Genomic DNA, 21,872 nt, shown 5'->3' on the forward strand with positions numbered 1-21,872 from the left:
CTCACCTGGTGCCGCCGGCGCTGTGCAGCGCCCGAGCCGCGGCCCCGCCGGGCGGGAGGTGAGCGCCGGCCGCGCTCGCCCCGCCCTGCTGCGAGCGGGAACGCGGCTCCCCGGGCAGGCGAGCTGGTGGCGGGGGGATGGCACCGGCTTCGGGGGGATGGCACCCGATGGCCCGGGGCGAGGGACGGCGCTGCGCGGCCGTCGTGGCCGCAGCGGGCGGGCGGAGGAGGAGGAGGCGGGTGCCGCCGGGCTGCCCCGCGCTGAGGGGAGCCCCGGGGAGCGAGGGGCGCCGTGCCGGGGCCGGGCGGCGCGGTCCGAGCCGTGGGAGCTGAGCGTGCGAGGGCGGGCGGTGATGGAGACCCGTCTCCTGGGGCTTCCCGGGGAGTTCGCGGGGCGGCGGGACGGGGATGGGCAGCGCGGCGGGTCGGCTCATGTCCCCCCCCCCCTTTGTTTCTCTCCAGGGTGTTTGTGCTTCTCCGAGCCTCTCTCCCCGCCCCCGTCTCTCCCGCCCGACCCGCCGGGACCTCTCCTCTCCGGGCGGCAGCAGAGCCGCCTCGGGGCGGGCGGCGGCAGCGGTGCTGGTGGGGCGCTCTCGCCGTCCAGCCCGCCGGGAACATGGCGACCGGCGGCTACCGCAGCGCCGGGGGCAGCACCACGGACTTTCTGGAGGAATGGAAAGCCAAGCGGGAGAAGATGCGGGCGAAGCAGGCACCGCCAGCCCCGGGCGCCCCGGGCGGGGGGGAGCCCCGTCCTGCGGGGGGCGGCCCCTCGGCCGAGCTGAACAACAACAGCACCAGCCTGCCCCCCGAGCGCGCTGTGCCCCCCGCCGGCGGGGCGCTGAACTGCCTCGGCCTCGCCAGCGCCAGCCTGGGCCGCGCCGCCCCCGCCAAGGAGCCGCCGCCGGCACTCGCCGGGAGCCGCGGGGCCGAGCCCGCCGTCGCACCGGGCTCCCCCGAGGGCGAGGAGAAGCTGGCCGCCAAGGGAAAGAGCTCGGGCCCCAGCTCCAGGAAGGGGAAGGGGCAGATCGAGAAGAGGAAGCTGAGGGAGAAGAGGAGGTCGACAGGTGTGGTGAACATCCCGGCCGCCGAGGTGAGCGGGGACGAGGGGGCGGCCGCCGAGGGGGCGAAGCGCTCTCCCCGCACTGCGGGCGGCAGCAGCAGCGCCGGCCGCGCCTGGCGGACGGGCCGTGCGGGGGTCGCGGCAGGGCGGCATCCCAAGCGACCGAAAGATGAGGTGTCATTTATCCTAAATAAGTAAGACCTGTCATAACTTGCGGCTTTTTCCTTTTTTTTTTTTTTTTTTTTTTTTTTTAAGTAGCTTCTTGTCGACAGAGAGTAATCTCGAAGCTTTTGGAGCTGAGACACATGCCTGTTACAATATGGTCAAAACAGTAGTAATGAGAGAAAATTGATTTATCAGCTTGGAATAGATGTTCAGGTGTAAATATTATTCAGTTTGGAACACAGAAGAATTTCCTGCACTGGAAAAAATGTAGTGGTTTACAGAGCATTTTTTTGAGGCAGAGGAAGATATTTTTATCAGCCAGCACAACTGTCCTCTGTGGTTTGCTACTAGTATAAAAATCTGGCATTGATTTGTAATACTCCTAGAGGAATTCAGAAGAATGATAACTAAGCTTTTAGCTTGTTTTGCAGTTAAGAAGAAAGGCCACAGGAAACTTTGAACAGAGTTGGATTTCTGTCTACAGTTTTGCACTAGTATTTCTGATCACTATATTTTTGTAGAAAAAAACCTTGTGTTTCTTTTGGTTAATATTGATTATCAAAGTAACTTGAGACAATTGAAGATCTTTCTGAAGCAGCAGGAGAAGGTTAAATTGTGTTCTTCACACCTGAAGTTACTAACCCTTGCTTCTGACATCCTAGGCAGTTTCACAGCACACACTTTCATGTGAGGTGGTCTTAGAAGGCTGAGAAATGAGTTTCAGGAAGAATAGAAATCTTTATAACTGTGGGTTTTGAGAACAATTGCAAACTCTTTAGTTTTAGGTAAAGGGTTTTGGCATAGGTCTTCAGTATCATTGTTTTGTAAAGTGGTGAATACAAGTGAGTTCTTTTTAGGGTTTTTTTTCAGAGTGTGCAAGCCTCATAGACTGCACCTTGTTTGTTTTACATGGACTTCCCCCTTAAATACTTGCCTTTTGTGCCTTTTATAGGAACCTTAAAATGCTGCATCTTTACTTCTCTAATTGAACTCCTCCTAGCCCAGCCAATAATGGTTTTGCACATTGCAGCAGGGGTTGTATGACGTGATGTTTTAGGGGTCTCTGTTGTGTACCCTGTCCCTAGTTGTACTCTCTTTGGTTGCTTGGTTTTGAGCGGTGGGTTTCTTTTTGCACTTTGAGGCTAATGTCCTAATTCTTTGAACTAGTTTTTTGAACTACTGTTCCTGTGGTAGTTTTTGGGTGGTGTGGTTTGGAGTTTGCTAGTTTGGTGGTGGTTGGGGTTTCTGTTTGTTTTGTTAAAGTATTACTCAAAATCTGTCTTGCTTTCCAGGAAAACACATTCCTTGCTCAGCAGCCATTAGAATCCTGTGTTTGAATTTGCTGCATTTTTAAGGGTATCTTTGTTTATTAAGGGCAACATATTTAGGCATTGAGAAACAAGTTCTCACCTGCTCCCTAAACTTTTGAGGGCCTAAACTTTGCTGAGTGTCACCCCGTGTTGGCGCTTCTTGGAAACTTCTTGTACCTTTATACTTAACTAGCAATTAAGCATTTCATCACATTTTTGGAGTCAAATTTTAATAACTGTAGATAACAGTTGTACAAGGTGTCATTGGGGAAGCTTGCTACTAGTAAGTGTTACGTTTTTTTACCAGCATATACTTATGCAGAGCTATCTCTTTTCATTATTTAACCTTTCTTAAATGTTTTTATTCATTGCCGCATGCATTCCTAAGAATTGTTTAGCTAGGGAACACTAGACCATTCCTGGTAGGGAACAGCTTCAAAAACAGTCTCCAGTGTCAAATGTGAGTACCTACTTACCAGTTAATGCTTTGCAGACTGTTTGCTTGTCATGTCTTTCATACAACTACAGAGAGTCATGAGAAAATGTTTTAAAGTATTGATTCAACCTGGTCAGCTGAAGTTCTCAGACAAAAGAAGGCTGTGATGTAGATGATGGCTTGTTGGAGAACACTCCAGTTTCTTGCTGTCTTTCTCACCAGGTGCTAGGTGTAGTTTACTGTGCAGTACATAGTGACTTGGTAGTAGTACACACTGAGTTTTACCACTTACAGCTCTTCATGGTGTATGTTTAAAAATTATTTCTCAGGAGATGTTATTTTAGAGCTTTCCTGGGTGTTTCATTGTCTTGCTTTTCAAGAAAATAATTTTTGTAATTTTTTTCTACAAAGTAGGCATTTTAGGCTGAATATCTCCCTCTGATGATTATCATGCCACTGTGGTGGAGACCAGTAAGATCCTCTGAAATTGAAATAGGTACCTGTTGAAAAAAATGCACTCTAAGAAGATACAAAGTGCCTAAAAACTTTTCTGCCCAAAATCGAATACAAAAATAGGTTTTGCCCCAAAGAATTAGGATTTAATTTCATTTGCAATGCAGCTGTAGAATTTATTGATAGGAAAGGTGGCAGAATATGAAGAGTTTGTGTTGTCTCAGTTATCTTGAAACTGGCATGAAAAATGTTAGGAGATTACTCATTAATGATTAATTCCTCTCCTGTTCAATGGGAAGGTAATAGGGCCAGTTCTTAAAGAGTTCTGTCTCTTCAGTGTATTTTGTATAAACGTTGATAGAGGGCAGAAACTACAGTGGAAGCTGTGAAAACAGATGGTGACAGGTTGGCAGTTGACAGTGCTTAGTATTTAGAGACCACCTTGATAAAAGTAAAGGCTGGTTTTTACCTTCTCAGCACTAGTGCTTATCTGAGTAATGGTGACTTTTGAAAATGGCTTTGGAGACACTGTTCTTCTTTTCAGCAGTCGTGAAGTAGTTTCTTGAAAGTTGGATTTGCTCTAAATAGTAAGTGCTATGGGATTTGGGTTTTGTTGATTCATAACAATTCTTCAGGTTGTAAAAGGTAACTGAATTATATGCAATTATCATTACTGTGTATGTTTCCTTCCTTAAATATTAAATTTTATAACCATTTTTAGTTATGTTTAGAATGTGTTTCTCTGTTTGCAGGTGCTCACTTGATGCAGGTGTTGAGTTTACTTGCAGCTTTTTTCTCATATACAGTTGTGCTAGTGCCTATTTAAGAAACACACAGTTCCCATTATTCACTCACAGTGCTTTGTGAGGATCCATATATAGGGTGAGACTTAGGTTTTGTATTATAATAATTATGTCTGGCTCCAATCAGATCAGACTGCACTGGTGAAACTGCAGCTTTAGTTCCTGTAACTTTACATTTGAGGATTATGCAGGTATAGCTATGTGAGTAAGGTGTTTTGTTTTTTTCCATGAACTCCAGAAAGGAGAATAACAAGTATTTTTATGGTTACTTTTTTAAAATGGTATATGTGTAATCAAAATCTTGTCTCATTTAGGAAGGACAGTTATCTAGCTGGGTTTTATGTAATGCATGCAGTATAGATAAAGTTTACATTTTTACTTAACCAGATGGAAGTCATCTAAGTTGGGAAGTGTTCTTTTGTTAATAACAGGGTGATGAATGATTTTACAAGGTGTAAGGAACAGTGCTCTGTGTATTTTGTACCTGAGGCTGCCAGACCCAAAACACAACAGTCTCCTGACCTGTTTGTGGGAAATACTGGAGTGAAAGGTGGAAGCGATTAAAATACGGACTCTACAAAGGATGTTCAGCCAGTCTGTGCTCATCTCTTGTCTCATGAACAGCAGTAAGGATATAACTTCTTGTAACCTCACTGATTGCTTCCTGTCAGGAGTCTGCCTGTGTGTTCAGAAGGCACTGCATACGTGGTGCTTGATAGTGTTGTACTGAACAACAGCCTTGGGAGTAGGCAGAGCAGGGCGTGCTTTCTGTGGGGAAAGAGAGTTCCTGCTACTAGAGAGGTCCAGTGTGCTCAGCTGAGGAGACTAAGTGCTACATGTGTCAGGCATAGCAATTACTCTGTGTGTTGTAAAGGAATTGAAATCCTTCTCTGAATGGCTGGAAACTAGAGAGAGGAGTGGAATCCTGTACTAGCTGTTGAGCTCTTTTGATTAGAAGTTTGCCTTCAGCATTATCTTTCTTAGTGATTCCATACCTGAGGATTAAAGTGCCTTCATGTTATATCTTGAGATCAATGAGGTAGTGTCTTTCCATTGTCTAACATCTGTTGTATTGTAAAACAACTTGTTTCTTTTTGTACGTGTTGGGGGAAAAAAGAGCCTGAATAAGTGGTTGTTCAAAGTACTAGAAAAACACCTGCATGACACCCATACCATTCAGGCATATGTAGCAGTGTTATAATGGAAGTCTGAAATACATTTATTTGACCTGGACAATCATTCATGATAGGTTAGACCATTCTCCTGATGGCTTTGTCTAGTGAACACCTCTTACTAGGATTCTATTTATGGTTCTTCCTTCAGATGTGTCACGGTGAATACAAGCATTTTCAGGTTCCATAAAAGAATTGTATTGAGATTGTTTGTATCCAGTTTGTTTTGCAGTTAATACCTTTGTGAACTCTGATTTTACCAAGTCTCTTGACAATACCTGTTCAAAAGGCATCTTTTCTTCTTTCCATCTTCTTTTAGCACATGGTAAGCTTATCTTTATTTTTTTAAGCTTTATTTTGTTTAAGAGTATGCTTTAATATCCTGACATAGCTAGGTACTGGAAGTTATTTGGCCAAAAAATCAATCACAACTAAGTTTTTAATAAACTTAAAAGTCTGGAAAACTTTCAATCCCAGAATCCATGTAGCAGCTTCTAAATCACTATGTGTGTACCTTCCAAGCCTGGTGTGCCCATCCTGTTGCTTATCACTGGCAAGCCTGGGGGAAAACCAGGAACTGCATGGCAAAATTTGATGGGCTGCATGCTCATAAGGTCCTCCAGTCATCCCCAGGAGGTGCTGCTACAATGAGCTGCACTTGAAACGTTCCTACACTGATGCACACAGCAAGAGGAGCTTTTGTAGTCCCAGAGATGTGGCATCAGGGCCATAAGTGAAACCTGGTGGGATGAGTCCTGTGACTGCTGTGTTACAATGGACAATTACAGGCTCCGCAGGAGAGATAGGCAGGGAAGGTGATGTGGGTAATAGAGGGGCTGGAATGTATGGAGCTTGGAATTAGCAATGGCACAGTTAGAGCTACTAAGGCTTAAGGGACAAACTTAATTGTGGAAATCTTCTGTAGGCAGCCCAGCCAGGACAGCACTGATGAATTATCCTTTAAGGAGCTAAAGGAGATCTATAAATCAGCCACCCTTGTTCTAATGGGATGACCTCAGTTTGCCAAATGTTAACTGGGAGCACCACACAGCTGGTACAAACAGGTTCAGAAGATTTTTAGAGTACCTGGATGGTAACTTCTTGAGATAGATGCTAAGGGAGTTGTCTAGGAAAGGTGCCCTTCTTGATTTGTTGCCTTCCTCAGAGAGGGCTTGTGAGTGGAGTGGAGTGACTGGTGGCTGTCTTGGCCATAGTGACCATTAAGTTTAAAATGGACATGAGGAGAGCAGACTTCAGGCTGCTCAGGGAACTACTGGTGAGTAAGGTCCCTTGAGAAGGTGCTTTTGGAGGTGCTGTGGTCTATCAGTACTGGTACTTAAGTACCACCTTCTAAGAGTACAGGAGCAGGTAATTTGGAAATGTTGGAAGTCAAGCATGTGAGATAAAAGGCTGACTTGTCTGAGCAGGGATCTTCTGCAGCTAAGGCAAAAAGGAAAGTGTATGCCCAGTGGAAGCAATGTTCATTGATATGGGAGGATCATAAAGATGCTGTTTCACCTCTGTGAGGAGAAAATTTGTGTAGCTAAATCTCAGTCAGAATTGAAGCTGGTCAGAACTGTGTGAGACAGTAAAAAGGGCTATTTAAAATATGTTAATAGCAAAAGTCAGTGCAGAAATAATATATATGATGAGGATGGTCACCTCACACACTGGAATGTAGACAGAGCAGAGACATTTAATGGTTTCTTCACTTCAGTCTTCGACAGTGGTGGTGGCCTCTTGGAGTCCCAGTACCCTGAGCTGGAGATCCACGACTGTGAGAATGGGATTCACTGGGAGTTTACCAATCTTGTACAGGATTTGCTTCTTCAGCTGAATCCCTCAAAATCTATAAAACCTGATGGAGTTCATCCAAGGCATCAAGAGCTGGCTGATGTCATCACAAGACCTCTCTTGATGATTCTTGAATGACCTCAGGAATCTGAAAAGGTCCAAATCAACTGGAACTTGACAAATGCCCCAATTTTCCAGAAGGACCAGAAAGATAACCACAGGTCTCTCAGTCTCACTTCAGTTCCTGGTAAAATTATGGAGAGGATTATGTTGGGAGTTATTGAGAAACATCTGAAGGACAATGCAGTCATTGATCACAGCACAGGTTCATGAGGGGCAAGTCCTGCTTTTCAAACTTAATTTCCTTTTTTGACAAGGCGACTCCCCAGTTGGTCAGTGGATGCCAGTTGTTATCTTTTTGGATTTCAATAAAGCTTTCCATAATGTCACAGGATCCTCTGGACAAAATGTCCAGCACACAGCTGGATAAACATGTCACGCAGTGGGTGAGCAGCTGTGAGCAAAGGGTTTTGTGGGTTAGGCTGGTGACCTGTCACTAGTGAGGCTCTGCAGGGCTCTGTCCTCAGCCCTGTGCTCTTCAGCATCTTCATAAATGACTTGGACACAGGACTTGAAGGAATGCTAAGTCAGTTTGCTGAAGGCACTGAGTTAGGAGGAGCTGTTGATTGCCATGAAGGCAGAACGACTTTGACAAATATAGGGGCTGGGCAATCACCAACCCTGTGAAGTTTGAAAATGACAAGTGCTGGATTCTGCACATGGGGTGGGACAGCCTTGGATGTACAGACAGACTGTGTAACACTGGAGAGCAGCCCTGTGGAAAAGGACCTGGGATCCTGGTCAAGGACAAGTCGGAAGAGCCACTGTTGATTAGTTCCATACAAATTTGTACTGAGTTCTTCAAACTATATATCGTTTACATTCATTACATGTATGTAAACTCATGTGTGGTTTTCTCTGCAACTTTTTTTCCCTCCAAGCTGGAGTTAGGTATTTAAAGAATTTAGATTGAAAGACTAAGTGGATGACTTATTTTCTGTTCTACACAAGGTCATGGGAAATGAAAATAAAAACCACAACCTTGATGTTTTATTTCAGGATTTTACTGTATTTGATCTGCTTGCATGTTGCTATGAAGAGCTGAATGGAACATTTAGGTCTCTTAGGTCTCTCCATTCAACTCTGTTGTATAGTCTTACCATGTAATTATCACATCATCTTAGATGGAGCTGTTTTTGATACAAAATAAAAGAACATCATCCTGACTTAAGGTAAGCTTAAAAAAAGGAATTAACCAAAAAAACCCACCCCAAAACTTCAGAGAAACAAAAGTAATACCATGCCATCTGCAATTTTTACCTATCTTAACTCTCAACAGGTACTCACCTTGAAACAAAAATACAAAAAGCCAAAACAAATCAACCCCAAAAAACCAACCAACCAACCAAAAAACAGTGGTAGGTATGGGCTTCATACAGTGTGTTATGCAGGATTTCATTGATTTTCTTGATCTGAAACCTAAGTAAGTGAATCTCTTAAGTCAGAAGTTTTTAGATGAGAGACTTGTGGAAGTGTAGTCCAGGGCAGTGCTGGGTATTTTCTTTGTGTAGGTATTGAATCTAAGTGTAATTAAGGTTGAAAGGAACCTCTGGGTGTCTTTAATTCAACCTTGTTGCATCCAGTCAGATCTTGAAAATCTCCAAGGATTCACAGCTTCTTTGGGCAATGCTACCAGGACATGACTGTCCTTGAGATGAAAGTGTTTTCCTTTCTTTCAGTCTGTCCTTCAAGTTTACATCCATTGTCTCCTGCCGTGCACTGCTGCAAAAAGCTTAGGCCTATACTTGGTGTCTGCCTAGGACAGTTGGAAAAAAGATGGATTTGTTGTTCTGGAAGAGCAACAATCTAGACAGTCTTTAGCTGGCAGAAATAGGTCGTATAACAAGATTTCTTATTAGCTATTTCAAAAGAGCTCTAGGAACTCTTAGTCTGCTCTTAGAACAAATTTAATCTGAATACTTCTTCCAAGATGCAATGAACAGAGTAATCAGTGATACAAAGTATAATTTCAATTTCTTCCATACACTTTGTCTTTACAGGTTGAACTAGAAGTTATTATTAATATTTATCAATTAAGCAGTGCTTTGCCCAGCCAGAACTCTGCCAGTGCCTTATTAACCTTAGTTGTTTGAAGTTTGGCAGCAGTTGTGCTTGTAGTCTGTGTCCCAGACTGTTACTCTGAGATTGAGATGGAGAGTGTGTAGTTTTTATTCACGGTGATGAGGCTTATTAACTTTTATAGACTGCATCCAATCTGAAGTAGGACCATGACTTCATATTTTCAGCAAGCCTGATATGAAAAGTCATATTGATCTCTGGTCAGAAAACAGTACTTAGCAGTACCTTACTCATACCTCTGTTAACTGATCAACTCTCCTCATTTTGTCTTGTATAATATGCATTCTTCACAATGTAGAACCCAACAAAGATTCCATACATGACTGCTCTGTTCTTTGTACTGGTTTAGTAACTATTATTTTTTCACAGTTACTATTTAATGATTTGTATTTTTTCCTGAAGCTGGTAGCTGCTACAGGTGCCTCTAGAACACAAAGTCAAAAGCTTGTCTTTGTAGTTTGTTTCCTTCTGAGGAGTAGTTTTGAGTAAGATGTGTTTTGAGTAAAGATCTAGGTTTTCTGAAATGTGGAAATTGGAGTGGAGCATGGAAGTACTTGGTCCTGTAGAAAATTATATTTTTGACCTGTGCTAAATGAGTTGTTTAACTTCTGTCTTTTAGACAGCCATACTTAAGGTTACCATTTTTTCCTTCCTATAAAAGATCTGAGGTCCTTTTGTAAAAAGTTCTCTTTAAATTAATGTACCAACTCCAAGATGAAAGATTTTGTGTGTGGGTCTGTAATGTGGTACTTCAAAGGACGATTGTATGACATTGTCATTTCAATTAGACAAAAGCTAAAAATGTCTGAAAAATGCTTAGAAATGCTGAAATATTTAAAAACTGAATGTAGAGCCATTTGACAGAGCAGTCCTTTGGTTTTATTCTTTTAGAAAAATTGAGATGGTCCACGTTATTTTTTTTTTTTCACATTTTAAATTGCATTAATTTATGCTGTATTATGCTGGGAAGAGGTAAAAAATCTGTTTGGAGCTTAAATTATTAGTTAATGATTTGTCATTAATATTGTCATTTGTTTTTCAAGATGTTTGAGCTAGAAAATGGTCACATTTCTTTCACAAAGGTAGTAAAGACTAGTAATCTCAAAAATGTGGTAGTTTGCAGATTTGGAATTCTGCAACCAAATGTTTAAAAAGCATATATTTGGTGTGTTAAGTACTCTGATAAAGCATTCCAATGAAGTATATTGGAATTGGGCACTTTGAGCATTCTTAGCAATTAAATTAGGGACCTGCACTTGACAACCAAATATTTAGGTACCTGCATTCAGACACTCCTGAATGGCATAACTAGAATTTTGTTGGTCCTAACACATCTGTCAAAGAATTTCCCATTCAGCCTATTTCTCTACTCTTTTGATCCATTACTAATAGAATTGAAAAAGGACAAAGTCTGTAGTACTTCTTAATGGCTAGAAAGACATAGAAACACTAAAGGTAATTTTGTGAAAATAGAAATAAGCTAAAAATTAATGAAACTTGTACAGTGAGTGCACATAAAGCTACCTTGTATTCTCTTGAAGATGATGTGCATTGTAATTACCTTGTGTAAAATACTGCACCTCAGGCAGGTGACTTCTACAGCAAAATACAGAAGCTATTTTTAGCCTAAGGCAGAAACTGAGGTGCATCTCCTTATCTGACAATCTTCTTTAGTCTAAAACATAAATAGGTGTTTTAATATATCCCATTTCATTCTAAAAAAAATGGAGCTTGTCAGATGTCAAATCAGTTTTTGTCAAAGTTACCCAGAGGCTATTTGAATGCAGGTGTTGCTAAGCAGCTCAATACAAAAAATGCACTTCTCATAGCATATTAAATTTTTTATGAGATACAAGAATATTTCAGAATCAAACCAAGAATTTGGAAATGGGAATATTGTGGTCTATTTATTTAGAATGATCTGGATGTTGTTTGCATGTTTTTATGTTCTAAAGCTTTCATCACTTACTGCTGGCCTGAGCAGAGACTGGAAAATGAGATCTGAAGCCTGGATTACCTACATTGTACAAGTTATCAGTTAATATGTATTCCTTTGTGATGAGTGTAAGCATCCCTACAGCTCTGTATTTAGGTGCTGCAGTTTATTAATTGAGGTTGAGAATAGCTGTTCTGTTTTGAGATCGTCCTTGGATCAATGTGGAAGGACCTGGATGGTGCTTGTGCACGGCTTAACTTATGGTTAATAAATCATGCTGACCTTACCTGACTCCATCTGGAAATAATGTAAAATGTTGATGTGCAAATGGGATACAGTGATGTTCAAGCTGACTCTCAGACCTTTGGATGTCAGTGTTGCTTCCCACTTCTAAGAGTGCTTGGTGGGCTTGCCACTACATTGCATAAATACAGTTGTTTTTAAATCAGTGCAGATTGTGCAATGGTGCATGTGCTTGAGGTCTATCAGATCTCTGGAAGGAGCAATATTAAAAAGAACAGCTTTTGTACCACTTTGGCAAACTGGAATGGTTTCTGTCCCTTTAAAATACGCCTGTAAAAATCTTTCTTTAAATATGCTTGGGTTTTTTTAGCCTGAGGCAGAAAGTGAGGAGCAATTTAGTAGATTTACTGAAGTCATAGTAAATAACAAAAAAAGGCTAAACTGAAGGATAAAATCAAGATGTGTCTATCCTGTAATATGTTACAGAACTTCAACAAAGATGACAAATGTCCTGATATTCTAAAAAATAGATATAAGGAAAGATAGCTAACTATAGATACAGTTTAGAAGAGACAGTTTTGTTGGTGTGTCTGGGGAGAATTGATGATCATGATAAACAAAAAGCAGGCCACTAAACAGAGGTGATTTTCTATTGTGCTGTTGATTGGTTTGTTTTTATCTTAATTTTGTTTTAATTATTTGGTCTCTTGGATGCATTTCATATGCAGTGCTTGCATATGAGGTGGTATTTATAAAACTTTTTGCATTTCTTCATAATCTGGGGACTGAGATAAACTTTTTTGGAGAATACTGGGAAAAACCAGGCAGGGTTGCATAAGTTCTAAATCTGCAGTGACTGTGTGGCTGGATTCTCTCTTCATTTTCCACAACACTGCCAAAATGAGTATGGGATAGACAAAACTTGTATTGGAAAACAGAGGTGAGCACATGACAAAGAGTAAATAGAGCAGCAGGATTTGAGTGTCAGAAGGAAGAAAGAAAAGTATGTTCCAGCCCTTCCAAAGAGGACTATAATGTCTTCTGTCTGCTCCTTTTTTATTTTACATATAGAGAAAGCTTGTTTGAAAACAAAGGTTTTGCAGTTTACTTGGTTTGTAGTTATGGAAATACATTTCTTGAAATATTTTAGAGTTGAGAAAATAATGAATTTTCTAGGTCAGTGTTTTCATGTGTTAGCAACTACTGATACAAGTTGATTTGAAAGGTGCAACTGTAACTGAAAATGAAAATTTCTGAAGAACAAATGAAATCACTTTTTTTTTCTCACTTTTTTACTTCTAAGAACTTGACTAAGTTTTGACTTAACAACTTGGCTAAAATTTTAGGTGGCATACATCATGTCTGTAAGAGGACATTCCATTTATCAGTGGTAGCCACAGGTTTTATTTAACAAGAACAGTCTCAGAATGGCATGTTCGGTCATGCCTTAACTGTATGACAAACAAAATGCCTGAAGCAGATAGAGATAACAGAAAATGGGGACTGTATTCTAGCAAAGAGACACTGGCTCATGAAACAATCATGTTTGTATTCCAACCTGGTATTCCAACCCTTGCTTTTCTTTCTTCCCTCAAAATTCTGGCACCGCCAGATACTGGAGGTAGTGTACTCCAGCAATTAAGAGGTGAAAGGATGTGAAGCCTATATGCCTGATAAGTTCATTTGAGGTAAAAACGTGTTATACCAATGCAACATTTCTTACTGATCACTGAGAGTATTTAATTTGTAGCAAATCCATTTCCCAAAGTACAACAATGAAAAACCTCACTAAAAGTACACCCATTTAAAGCATAGTAACGATCTTCACAAGTCCTTTTGTGTGAGTGTATAATGAAGGAAAGTAGGATGGTGGATAAAAGCTAGAATAATCTTTTAGAGTTCAGTTTTAAAACTTCATCTTAAAGATGAAAAAAGAAAGGTGTAGAGGTATTTGAGCCTTTGTTTGGCTTCATTTAGAGCACAGGTTGATCTTCTATTTTGCAAAATACCTGGTTGCTTTATTTCTGGTTTGTTTTGTAGCCTTATCCTCCATTTTTCTTAGTCATTTGTTTCTGACTAATTTTTTGAATAGCCTGTTATGTACCATGTCCACTTCTGTAATCAATATATGGTTTATTGTTGTTCATTCTCTAGTTCAGTATCCAGTTTAATTAAATGAGATTGTTTTCATTAGTTGTGGTATCTGTTTAATTCTTAATTTCACCATAACTCTTGGGTATATACTTCTAATCTTATTTATTTCTTCATGTTTTTATTCTTGGTACAAGTTTGTAATGTTTATGCAAAGGTCTGTGCTTGTAGGGAAATTTTTTATTAAATTATCTTTTGGAGTTTTAATGGATTGGTGTTTTTTAAAGATTCTTTGCTGAGAACTTTAAAATAAAACATCCTTTCAGGCTGTGAATGCACATTGCATGCCTTGGACTTTTTTTTGTGTCTCCAGGTATGTCTGAGGTAGAGCAAAGGTCAAATGTTAACCACCTCCTCAAGTTACGTTTCAGATTAAGAAGACATGAATGTCAGGAATTTGCAGGATTGAGTTTAGTGAGGCCAGTAATGTCAAAGTATTAGTTGAAAAAGTGAGGAGGGGAAGAAGGGAATGTGGCAAGAGGGAGGGGGGTAATTTGCAGATACTTAAATATACTTCACCCAGGGCAGACCATGTGTTACACGGGATCTCAGAACTGGTGGTGTTGGGATGAAAAAGTGTGATGTGTGTATTTTGCTTTTCAATTTAAAAACAATTTTACTAGTTGTGGAATGGTATGGTTTTGAACAAAATTAGCATTTGCTGCTGCTTGAATGATTTTTTTGTTTGTTCTTACTATTTGTCAAGTGTTTTAACACCCTTGAAAGTCTGCGGAAATGTGATCATGGATGTTTAGTTTTTTGTACTTTTTTTAAATTGGGAAGCTTTGCAAGAATGTGCTTATTTTCTGCTTAAATGCATTTGCTGCTTATAATTTAAATGAGTTCATAGATGAGTGCTTTTTACTTTCAAGACCAATCCTCTTCAAAAGATGGAGCTGTCCTTGAAAGGTGGATTTGTAAAAAGCCATCTATCTCCAGAAGGCTCTTTTTATTGTTCAGAACATAATCCTGTCCTCTAAATATTTAATCTAGTAGTCAGAGTGTTTTATACACAGTTGGATTGAATCCCTTGATTTTTAGGGGGTGTTGAACTTGAAGATGGTGGTTGAGTCAGTTCTTGTTGAAATATAAGTAGATATCTGCTGTTGTAATCAACTGACCCAGGATTCAAAGAACTTGCCAGGAATTCAGTCCATACAGTCGTGTTGCTACTGTGTTGGAGCAGTTTACTTGTTGTGTGTATGTCATGATTCGACAGAGCCAAAACCTGGACCAAAGATAACAAGAGGGAACGATTTCCACTCAACTGTTTTAAAGGATTTGGAAAGAGAACCATAGAGCTAAATGAAGACTTGTGAATTTTTGTTTTAAGTGCCTTTTGCTGCAAGGTACTTAAATGGGCCTGTGATGAGGCAGAAGGAATTGTTTTGCCTGCTTACGCATTTCAGACATTTGGCAGCTGCCTGTTTAGTCCCCATAGAAACTGCTTGATTGTTGTCTCTTGACAGTAAAGAGCTAGAGGAAAAGGTGTGAAGTTTATACACTGCAATCTCTGTGCTATATCTGCTGGTACAGTACAGTACCAGAAATGGGTGCATCACTTCCAGATGTGAGGGGAGGAGGACCAAGTGTGGTTTGTTTTGAGAACTGAATAAAATTAAAATATACTCAAGGGTGTGCTTTTTTCACTTGAGCTTAATTTGAAGGCAGCCTTAATTTCCAAGTCAAACTTTACTGATTTTATTTTTACACTGCTATGAACTGGTTAGAAAATTTCATTATTTTTGTCTTTGGTTTCTAATTTTGCTCAAATACTGATTTCCAGCATAGCCTTTATCAGTACAGCCACTGCTTACTGTAGTTATTTATTGTAAGTTTACTTGCTTTCATCAAATAGCCCTTTCATATCGAAGGGGGAAGGTTGGGGAATCCTCTTGAGATTTCGTCTTCTCCTTAAATCTGAGAAAGTTGCCGCTCTCAGTAATTATTATTACTATTATATAATTATTATTACTATTATATAATTATTATTATAGCTACAGATTGCATAACAAAAGGCCAAAAAATGAGATGATCCAACTGATACGCACCAGAAGGAAATGCAGTGTAAGTGAATGCACCAAGAGAAAGGAGCAGAAAATAATTCATGGCAGGGAGAGAGATTTCTGATCTTGGCAATTTTGATTTGATTTCAGTGAACTATCAGATCACAAAGCTGACCTTTATTGGATTTGATGCATTTGGAATGCCTTTGCGTTCCAAATAATATATAATTATTTTTATATATAATATATATATAATCCATATATATATATATATATATAAAATCTTTGTCATATAGTGTGTGGTGTGAGTTGTGACTTTACTATATATCTGTTTATGTAGCCAGTAGAGTAAGAGTTAGAACAGTGAAGCAGTAAAAGTACATTTGGATAGGGAAGCTCACTTTTTGGACATGGGTAACTTTAGGAAATGTTGCAGGAAGAAGTATACTTCTATCCAGAAAAATGTGTGCAATTTAAGCAGTCCATCTTTCTTCTTTCCCCTAATGAATAATAGAGAATCAATTGGCTGTTTCAAAACCATAAACTTTGGATTTTAAAAGATTTTCCTTTGGATATTTTAGGAGAACTTTTCAAATGCATCTGATTATTTGTTTGTGTGGACTTCTTTTTTCCAAGTTGTTTGCTTCTGCACATTTTTTTAGATGCATCTTTGGACTTGTGCCTGAATGCTTCTTTACACAGAGCTTTGAATTACAGAACATTTTGCCTCAATCATCTCAAAAAGGCAGTATTGATCTCATTGTTGCCCAAATGTAAGAAAAATAAAATCCAAGTGGTCCCTGAGATTTCCACTTTGGGGGAAAGTGGGTGACAGCATATGAAAAATAAATAAAGCAGCCCTCCTGGCTCTGTAAATGCATGGAAATATTGAATGGAGGAGGCCTTTGGAAGTCTCAGAGCAGTACTTTGAGCAGCCCTGGATCTGGTCAGCCTTGACTTTGTCTTCCTGAAGCTTGAAAACCTTTAAGGATGTTTCTCCAACTGTCTCTGAGTAACCTGACCCAGTGCTGTGCTGCTGCTCTCTTACTGAAATATTGTTCCTAGTATCCAGTTGGTGCATTTTGTACGCTTTGCTTTATCATCTGCTGTTTCTGCGAACAGCCTGGCTCCCATCATCTTTGTAACTAACCTTCAGATCGAGCTTGCTATTAAATTGCTCCTTGACTTCCTCTTTAGCAGGCTGAACAAGCCCTTCTTCTTCGTGTGCTCTTGCTCTAAAAACCCTCTAGCTTCTTTTCCCACTGTTTACTTCATTTCCTAGTTTCAGAAATTACTCTGATTCGGTACTTCAATCATGTTCAAATAGGAGTAAATGGAGTATAAAACATTGCTTATTATTTTTGTTGGTTTTCTTAGTTGCTGTTGTAAGTGAGCTGCAGCATATCTGAGAGAAGTGTCTTTTTGTTGGTTCTCCTTAGTTACTGGTCATCAGACACAGATCAGAGAGTGTGTGTTGTTTTTTATTAAGGACTAAGAAACAAAGGAAGAGTTACCTATTTCTCAAGGTAACTTCTTCAGAAGCTAGTAAAAGCTTACATTTTTCTCAGATCCTTTTCTTTCCAAATATTTCAGGGACCTAGGGACCTTAATTCAGCTGTTTTTTCAAAAAATGAAATCAATATGAATCCACAAATGATACCCCTAATGCAGTAATTCTAAGTAGGAAATATTTTTTAGGTTGTTCCTTATTCTTTAACCTGAAGCATTTTAGTTGAAACAGAAGTATTTTTAGTAATAAAAATACTCAGTGCTTATTTGGATAGATATGTATTCTCATATTTGTATTATTTTAAAGAATTCAGGTACTGCTTACAAGAGCTTTCTAGGAGATTCATAGTCTTGGTGAATTATGGAATACACATACAAATGTATCTGTTCTGCAGTTACAGATAGATTAATTTTCAATGTGAAAACAGCATTAAATTTATTTTTAATATTTAAGTTTATTTATTTAAAATTTAAGTTTATTCTGACTAATAGAAAAATTTAATAATTTTTCAAGTTGATTCCAATATCTTAATCATCTGATAGTGCTTGCTTTTATAAAAAACTATGTGCTGCCTTTGTGCTCATAAGAAAGTCCTTACCTCGCTATTGTAAGAAGAATATATATGTTCTTTTTAAGATACATTTAGTGATAGAGTGCTTTGCATGGTGTTTTTCTTTGCAGGATGGTTCTGAAAGCTGAATGATACTACTGTTTGTGAATAACTTGGCTTAACTTGGCATACTTTTCAAGTATGTTATTTTATTTCCTTGGTTTCCATTCAGAAAGCCAAATTCTAAATTGTATGTCCAATGAAATTTATTGGGTTTTTGAAGCTTCCCTTAATGGGCAATGTGAATCCTCAGATATGTACTTTTTGGTGATGCTCTTCTTAGTTTCTAGGTTGAAAAATGGGTTTCTTCCTTTGATTTTGATTTGACTCTTTAGTCATGCTGTTATTAAACTTGTTTATGGATAATGCGAAAATAAACTCTCTCTTTGCTTTGCTAATCAGAATGGTGCGGAACAGCTGGTTTGTGAATAAAGTGCTTGATTTAGTTGTGGAGCCCAAATCTGAGTAAGTCTGAGGAAAGCTCAAAATAATTTTGTCATTTTAATACTGGTTTATATAATGCTTTTATTTGTCTATAAAATGCTCCAGGGAACAAGAGCTGTCTATTGAGATGCTGAAAAGCCTTTTCTTTTGACAGTTTTTCAAGGGAATTTTTCAAGGAACACATTAAAATTGTCTCTGTCTTCCAGTACTGAATGACTGTGATGTCCTTAATTTAAAATTTACAGATGGGATAAAGCTCAATAATAATCATAATGTTAGAGTGGTCATAAAGTCCACTTGATTTTATTCTTGCCTCAAGTAAGGCTAAATAGCCTGTTCTTTCCCCCTCAACTCTTTTTCTTTCTTCATGACTTGTATGTAAGATATGTCGTTTGTTTCTAAGGTATTTTGCTATTAAACTAAAGGTTGTGTGGGAATCCCCGGGAATCGGCTGTTTCCCAAGAATGTGACTCCTGAAAGATGGTCTGTTGTAACATACTGCTTCTGCAGCCATGATGTGCTGCATGTCAGAGTAAATTAGAGCACAGCTTATTCATTCTCCTGCTACATCACAGGAGTTGGGATTTTGAATACCCATTACTCCTTATTCTTCAGACTTCATTAATAGTTTTGGACCATAAGTAAAGTTCTAGGTCACTGGCCCTTTCCCCGTTAGTGTTAATGGACCCCTTTTTAAGTCTACTGGAATGTGAAGAATGAAGTTTTACTTCCCTTTTTGGGAACTCCTAATTTTTGCCAGTTGTACGATTACTTCAAGCTTCTGCATTGCTTAAAGGAATAAAAGAGTATCACTAATTTATTTACTATGAATAATTAGAATTTACAACACAAAGAAATGACATTTAAGCCTTAGCCTTTGAGGAAGCTAATTATCATGTATATGAAGATTCCCTAAAAGATGGGAACTGAATGCTGAGAAGCCTTGTTTTAATGAGACTGGTTTAAATTTCTTTTTTTATGTTAAGGCCTGTCTTTATTCTGATGCCTGACTCATAAGCTGAACAGGAAAGTGAGTTTTGAGTGACCAACTAAGAAATTATTTTAAGCAAGCATGTCTCAAATCATATTAAAAAAATCAGGAGTTGAATTTCAAATTGAGATGTACAATTCTACTCTTTAATGTTAAATGTCTTTTCAAATGTCAGTTTAAAAGTTGCAGCTCCAAATGTAGGATTTTACAAAGTTGCATTCCATAGTAGTTTTGAGAAGTATAAACAGGTTTAACTTGGTGTAGAAACTGTATTGCAATCAGTATTTTTTTGCTTCCCCAAAACCCCCTCACATTATCTTATTAAAACGGACTTTGCATGTTGATGGTTGTGGTTTTTCAAGGAAAAAGATCAGGAGGAGTGAGAATGTTCTCTTTTGTGTGTGTGTGTGACTGTATCCAAGTTACTATCCGTAACCCAGGTTTTGTTCTGCAGCAAACTAATTTAAATCCTCCTAGGAATGCACAATATCCTTGCCAAAGGGTTTCACCAAGCAATTGAATGCTGTGTTTCAAAATAGGCATTCTTTACAAATACTTCTATTAAAATTTTTGTCTTTAAGAATAGACTGTAGCAGTGCATGTGCTTTGTGGCAAATAGAGGTAAATGTTTAGTCTGTGCTGTTGAATAATTAAAAGTTCAGCATGAATAGCTTTGCCAGAAGTGTTGCACACTGGAGGGTGAGCATATGCAGAAAATCACAAATCAAAGCACTGTAGAAGTGTAATAAATAAATCCATTGGATTGATTAAAAAGAAAAACAAAAAATTACAATTCTGGTCTGTTTTTTTTTAAGAGTTTATAAATAAGTTATGTATCAAAGCCAGTGGAGACAGATAAATCCTCAGTGTTTCCAACACTTGGCTCCACACACAGATAAACTTCTCGACCAGCAATTTTCAGATCTTTCCTCTGGAAGTGTACAGCAGCATCTCTTACTGAGAATTGTGACCACTGCAGTTTGGGTCGGACCTGTCCTGCTTTCAGTAGAACCTGCATTTATCTGCCAGGGAAGATCCTCAAGGGTCCAGCTGCTTTAGACTTGGGGTTATGGTCAGTTGTCAGCTGTGATGGTGTTAGTACTGGGCTCTGTGCCTCTTGTGTGCCCATCTCACTTCAGGCAGAGCTACTAATGTGTGCTGTTAGCCCATTACAATGGGAAATAAGGGGGTTGTTTCAAACAGTAGGTTTGGATACTTTAAATGAATGTTTTCTGTTACAAGGTCTGGTAGCATGGGCATGGCCAAGTGTTACGTTTCATTTGTAGGAGCCATCTGACTTAAAAGTGCAATTCTTGTCTTCAAACAATTATTCAGTCATAATGTAAGTCATGTTGTTGTCTTTCTGGTTAGATTTGGATTACTATGCTACATTGATGAGCACTTGCCATTAGGAGTACGTGTTGAAGAAATATTTCTGTTTTCTGTCCAGTGGAAACAAGTGTAAGTATTCACATTAAAAAGGTTTTTCTAGGGAGCTGGTTCATCTCCAGTAGGGATAAACATTTGAAAATGATCATGTCCAGATAACTTGCTCTCAATGCAAGTGTCCAGCAGTACCAGTGGTAGTCTCTGGTCTATATACTGAAATACTTAGAATATACTTAGAAATACTGATTTCTAAGAAACCTTGGAATACTGGAGAAGTTTTCAGAGAATTTGAATATAAAATTATGATTATAATTACAAAAGCAATTCTAGGTTCATAAATCTAGATCAGCAGATGTTATCTAGACAGGAGTCAGTTGCAAGTAAATTAGTGGGAGATGTATTTTACATAATTTTCTTGACTAATGAACAGGCAGTGTAATTTAGCTGATCTTTTTTTCATAGTATTTTAACTAAGACCATCACAGAAGTCAATTGTAATTATCTTGTAAATACCTTGTGTTAGCAGGAAGGCAGAGGTTGTAAGAAAGGTAGTAATTTTGATTAAGCTAACAGGGAAAGTAGGTGTGAACTAGTTTCTTCAGTAGGTGTGATAGACTAATAGTAGTTGAAGTTAATACACTGGTGCAGTCAGTTGGATAAGGTCAAGAAGGGAAGAATATAATTTAGGAACTGATACTCTGTGCTTGAAAACACTCCAGAAACAAGCCAACATCCTTCCTTGGCAGGGATGAGTGGGAATGTATTTGAAAGCAAAGCAGGTGTGGAACAACTTTTTTTATTTCCCCCCCCTTTTTTTTTTTTTGACTGTTACCTTCTCAGATTTGAACTATATTCAGCTTAGAGGAATTCTTGTTCTGTACCTATGTCTTCTGATGAAGAGCCAGCATTGATTGAGCCAGCCCCATCGTATATGTGTGAGAGCAAAATTGCCCTGCTGCTCACACTTGTTCCTCCTAGTTTACTGTCCAGCTGCAGGTGGTTTCTGTGGGATAGATGCATGAAGGTTGGTGAGGATAAATGTGTTCTTGGTGCAGTTTGTTATTCTTATTTGTTGTTTCTGTTGCCATCACAACTCTTCCTGCAAAGAGTGTACTGTTAAAAACTCCTAGAAAATAAGGCTGTAGGGAGTCTTGAAGAACTGTCTAGTTTGTCATCTTGTCCCAACAGTATTCTTACACCT

At 39.3% G+C, this 21,872-nt stretch overlaps 1 protein-coding gene across 1 annotated transcript in view; it reads left to right on the forward strand.

Moving 5' to 3' along the window:
• The first annotated feature begins 461 nt into the window (after positions 1-461).
• The window catches only part of LOC131573719 (PRKC apoptosis WT1 regulator protein-like), a 66,611-nt gene continuing 45,200 nt past the window's right edge, over positions 462-21,872 (forward strand). Inside the window, exon 1 of the mRNA XM_058827927.1 lies at positions 462-1,089. Within this exon, the coding sequence (XP_058683910.1) occupies positions 616-1,089 (474 nt within the window). The 5' untranslated portion in view covers positions 462-615. The remainder of the gene's footprint in view (positions 1,090-21,872) is intronic.

The sequence above is a fragment of the Poecile atricapillus genome, chromosome Z (genome assembly GCF_030490865.1).
Source record: "Poecile atricapillus isolate bPoeAtr1 chromosome Z, bPoeAtr1.hap1, whole genome shotgun sequence".
Taxonomy (NCBI): Eukaryota; Metazoa; Chordata; class Aves; order Passeriformes; family Paridae; genus Poecile; species Poecile atricapillus.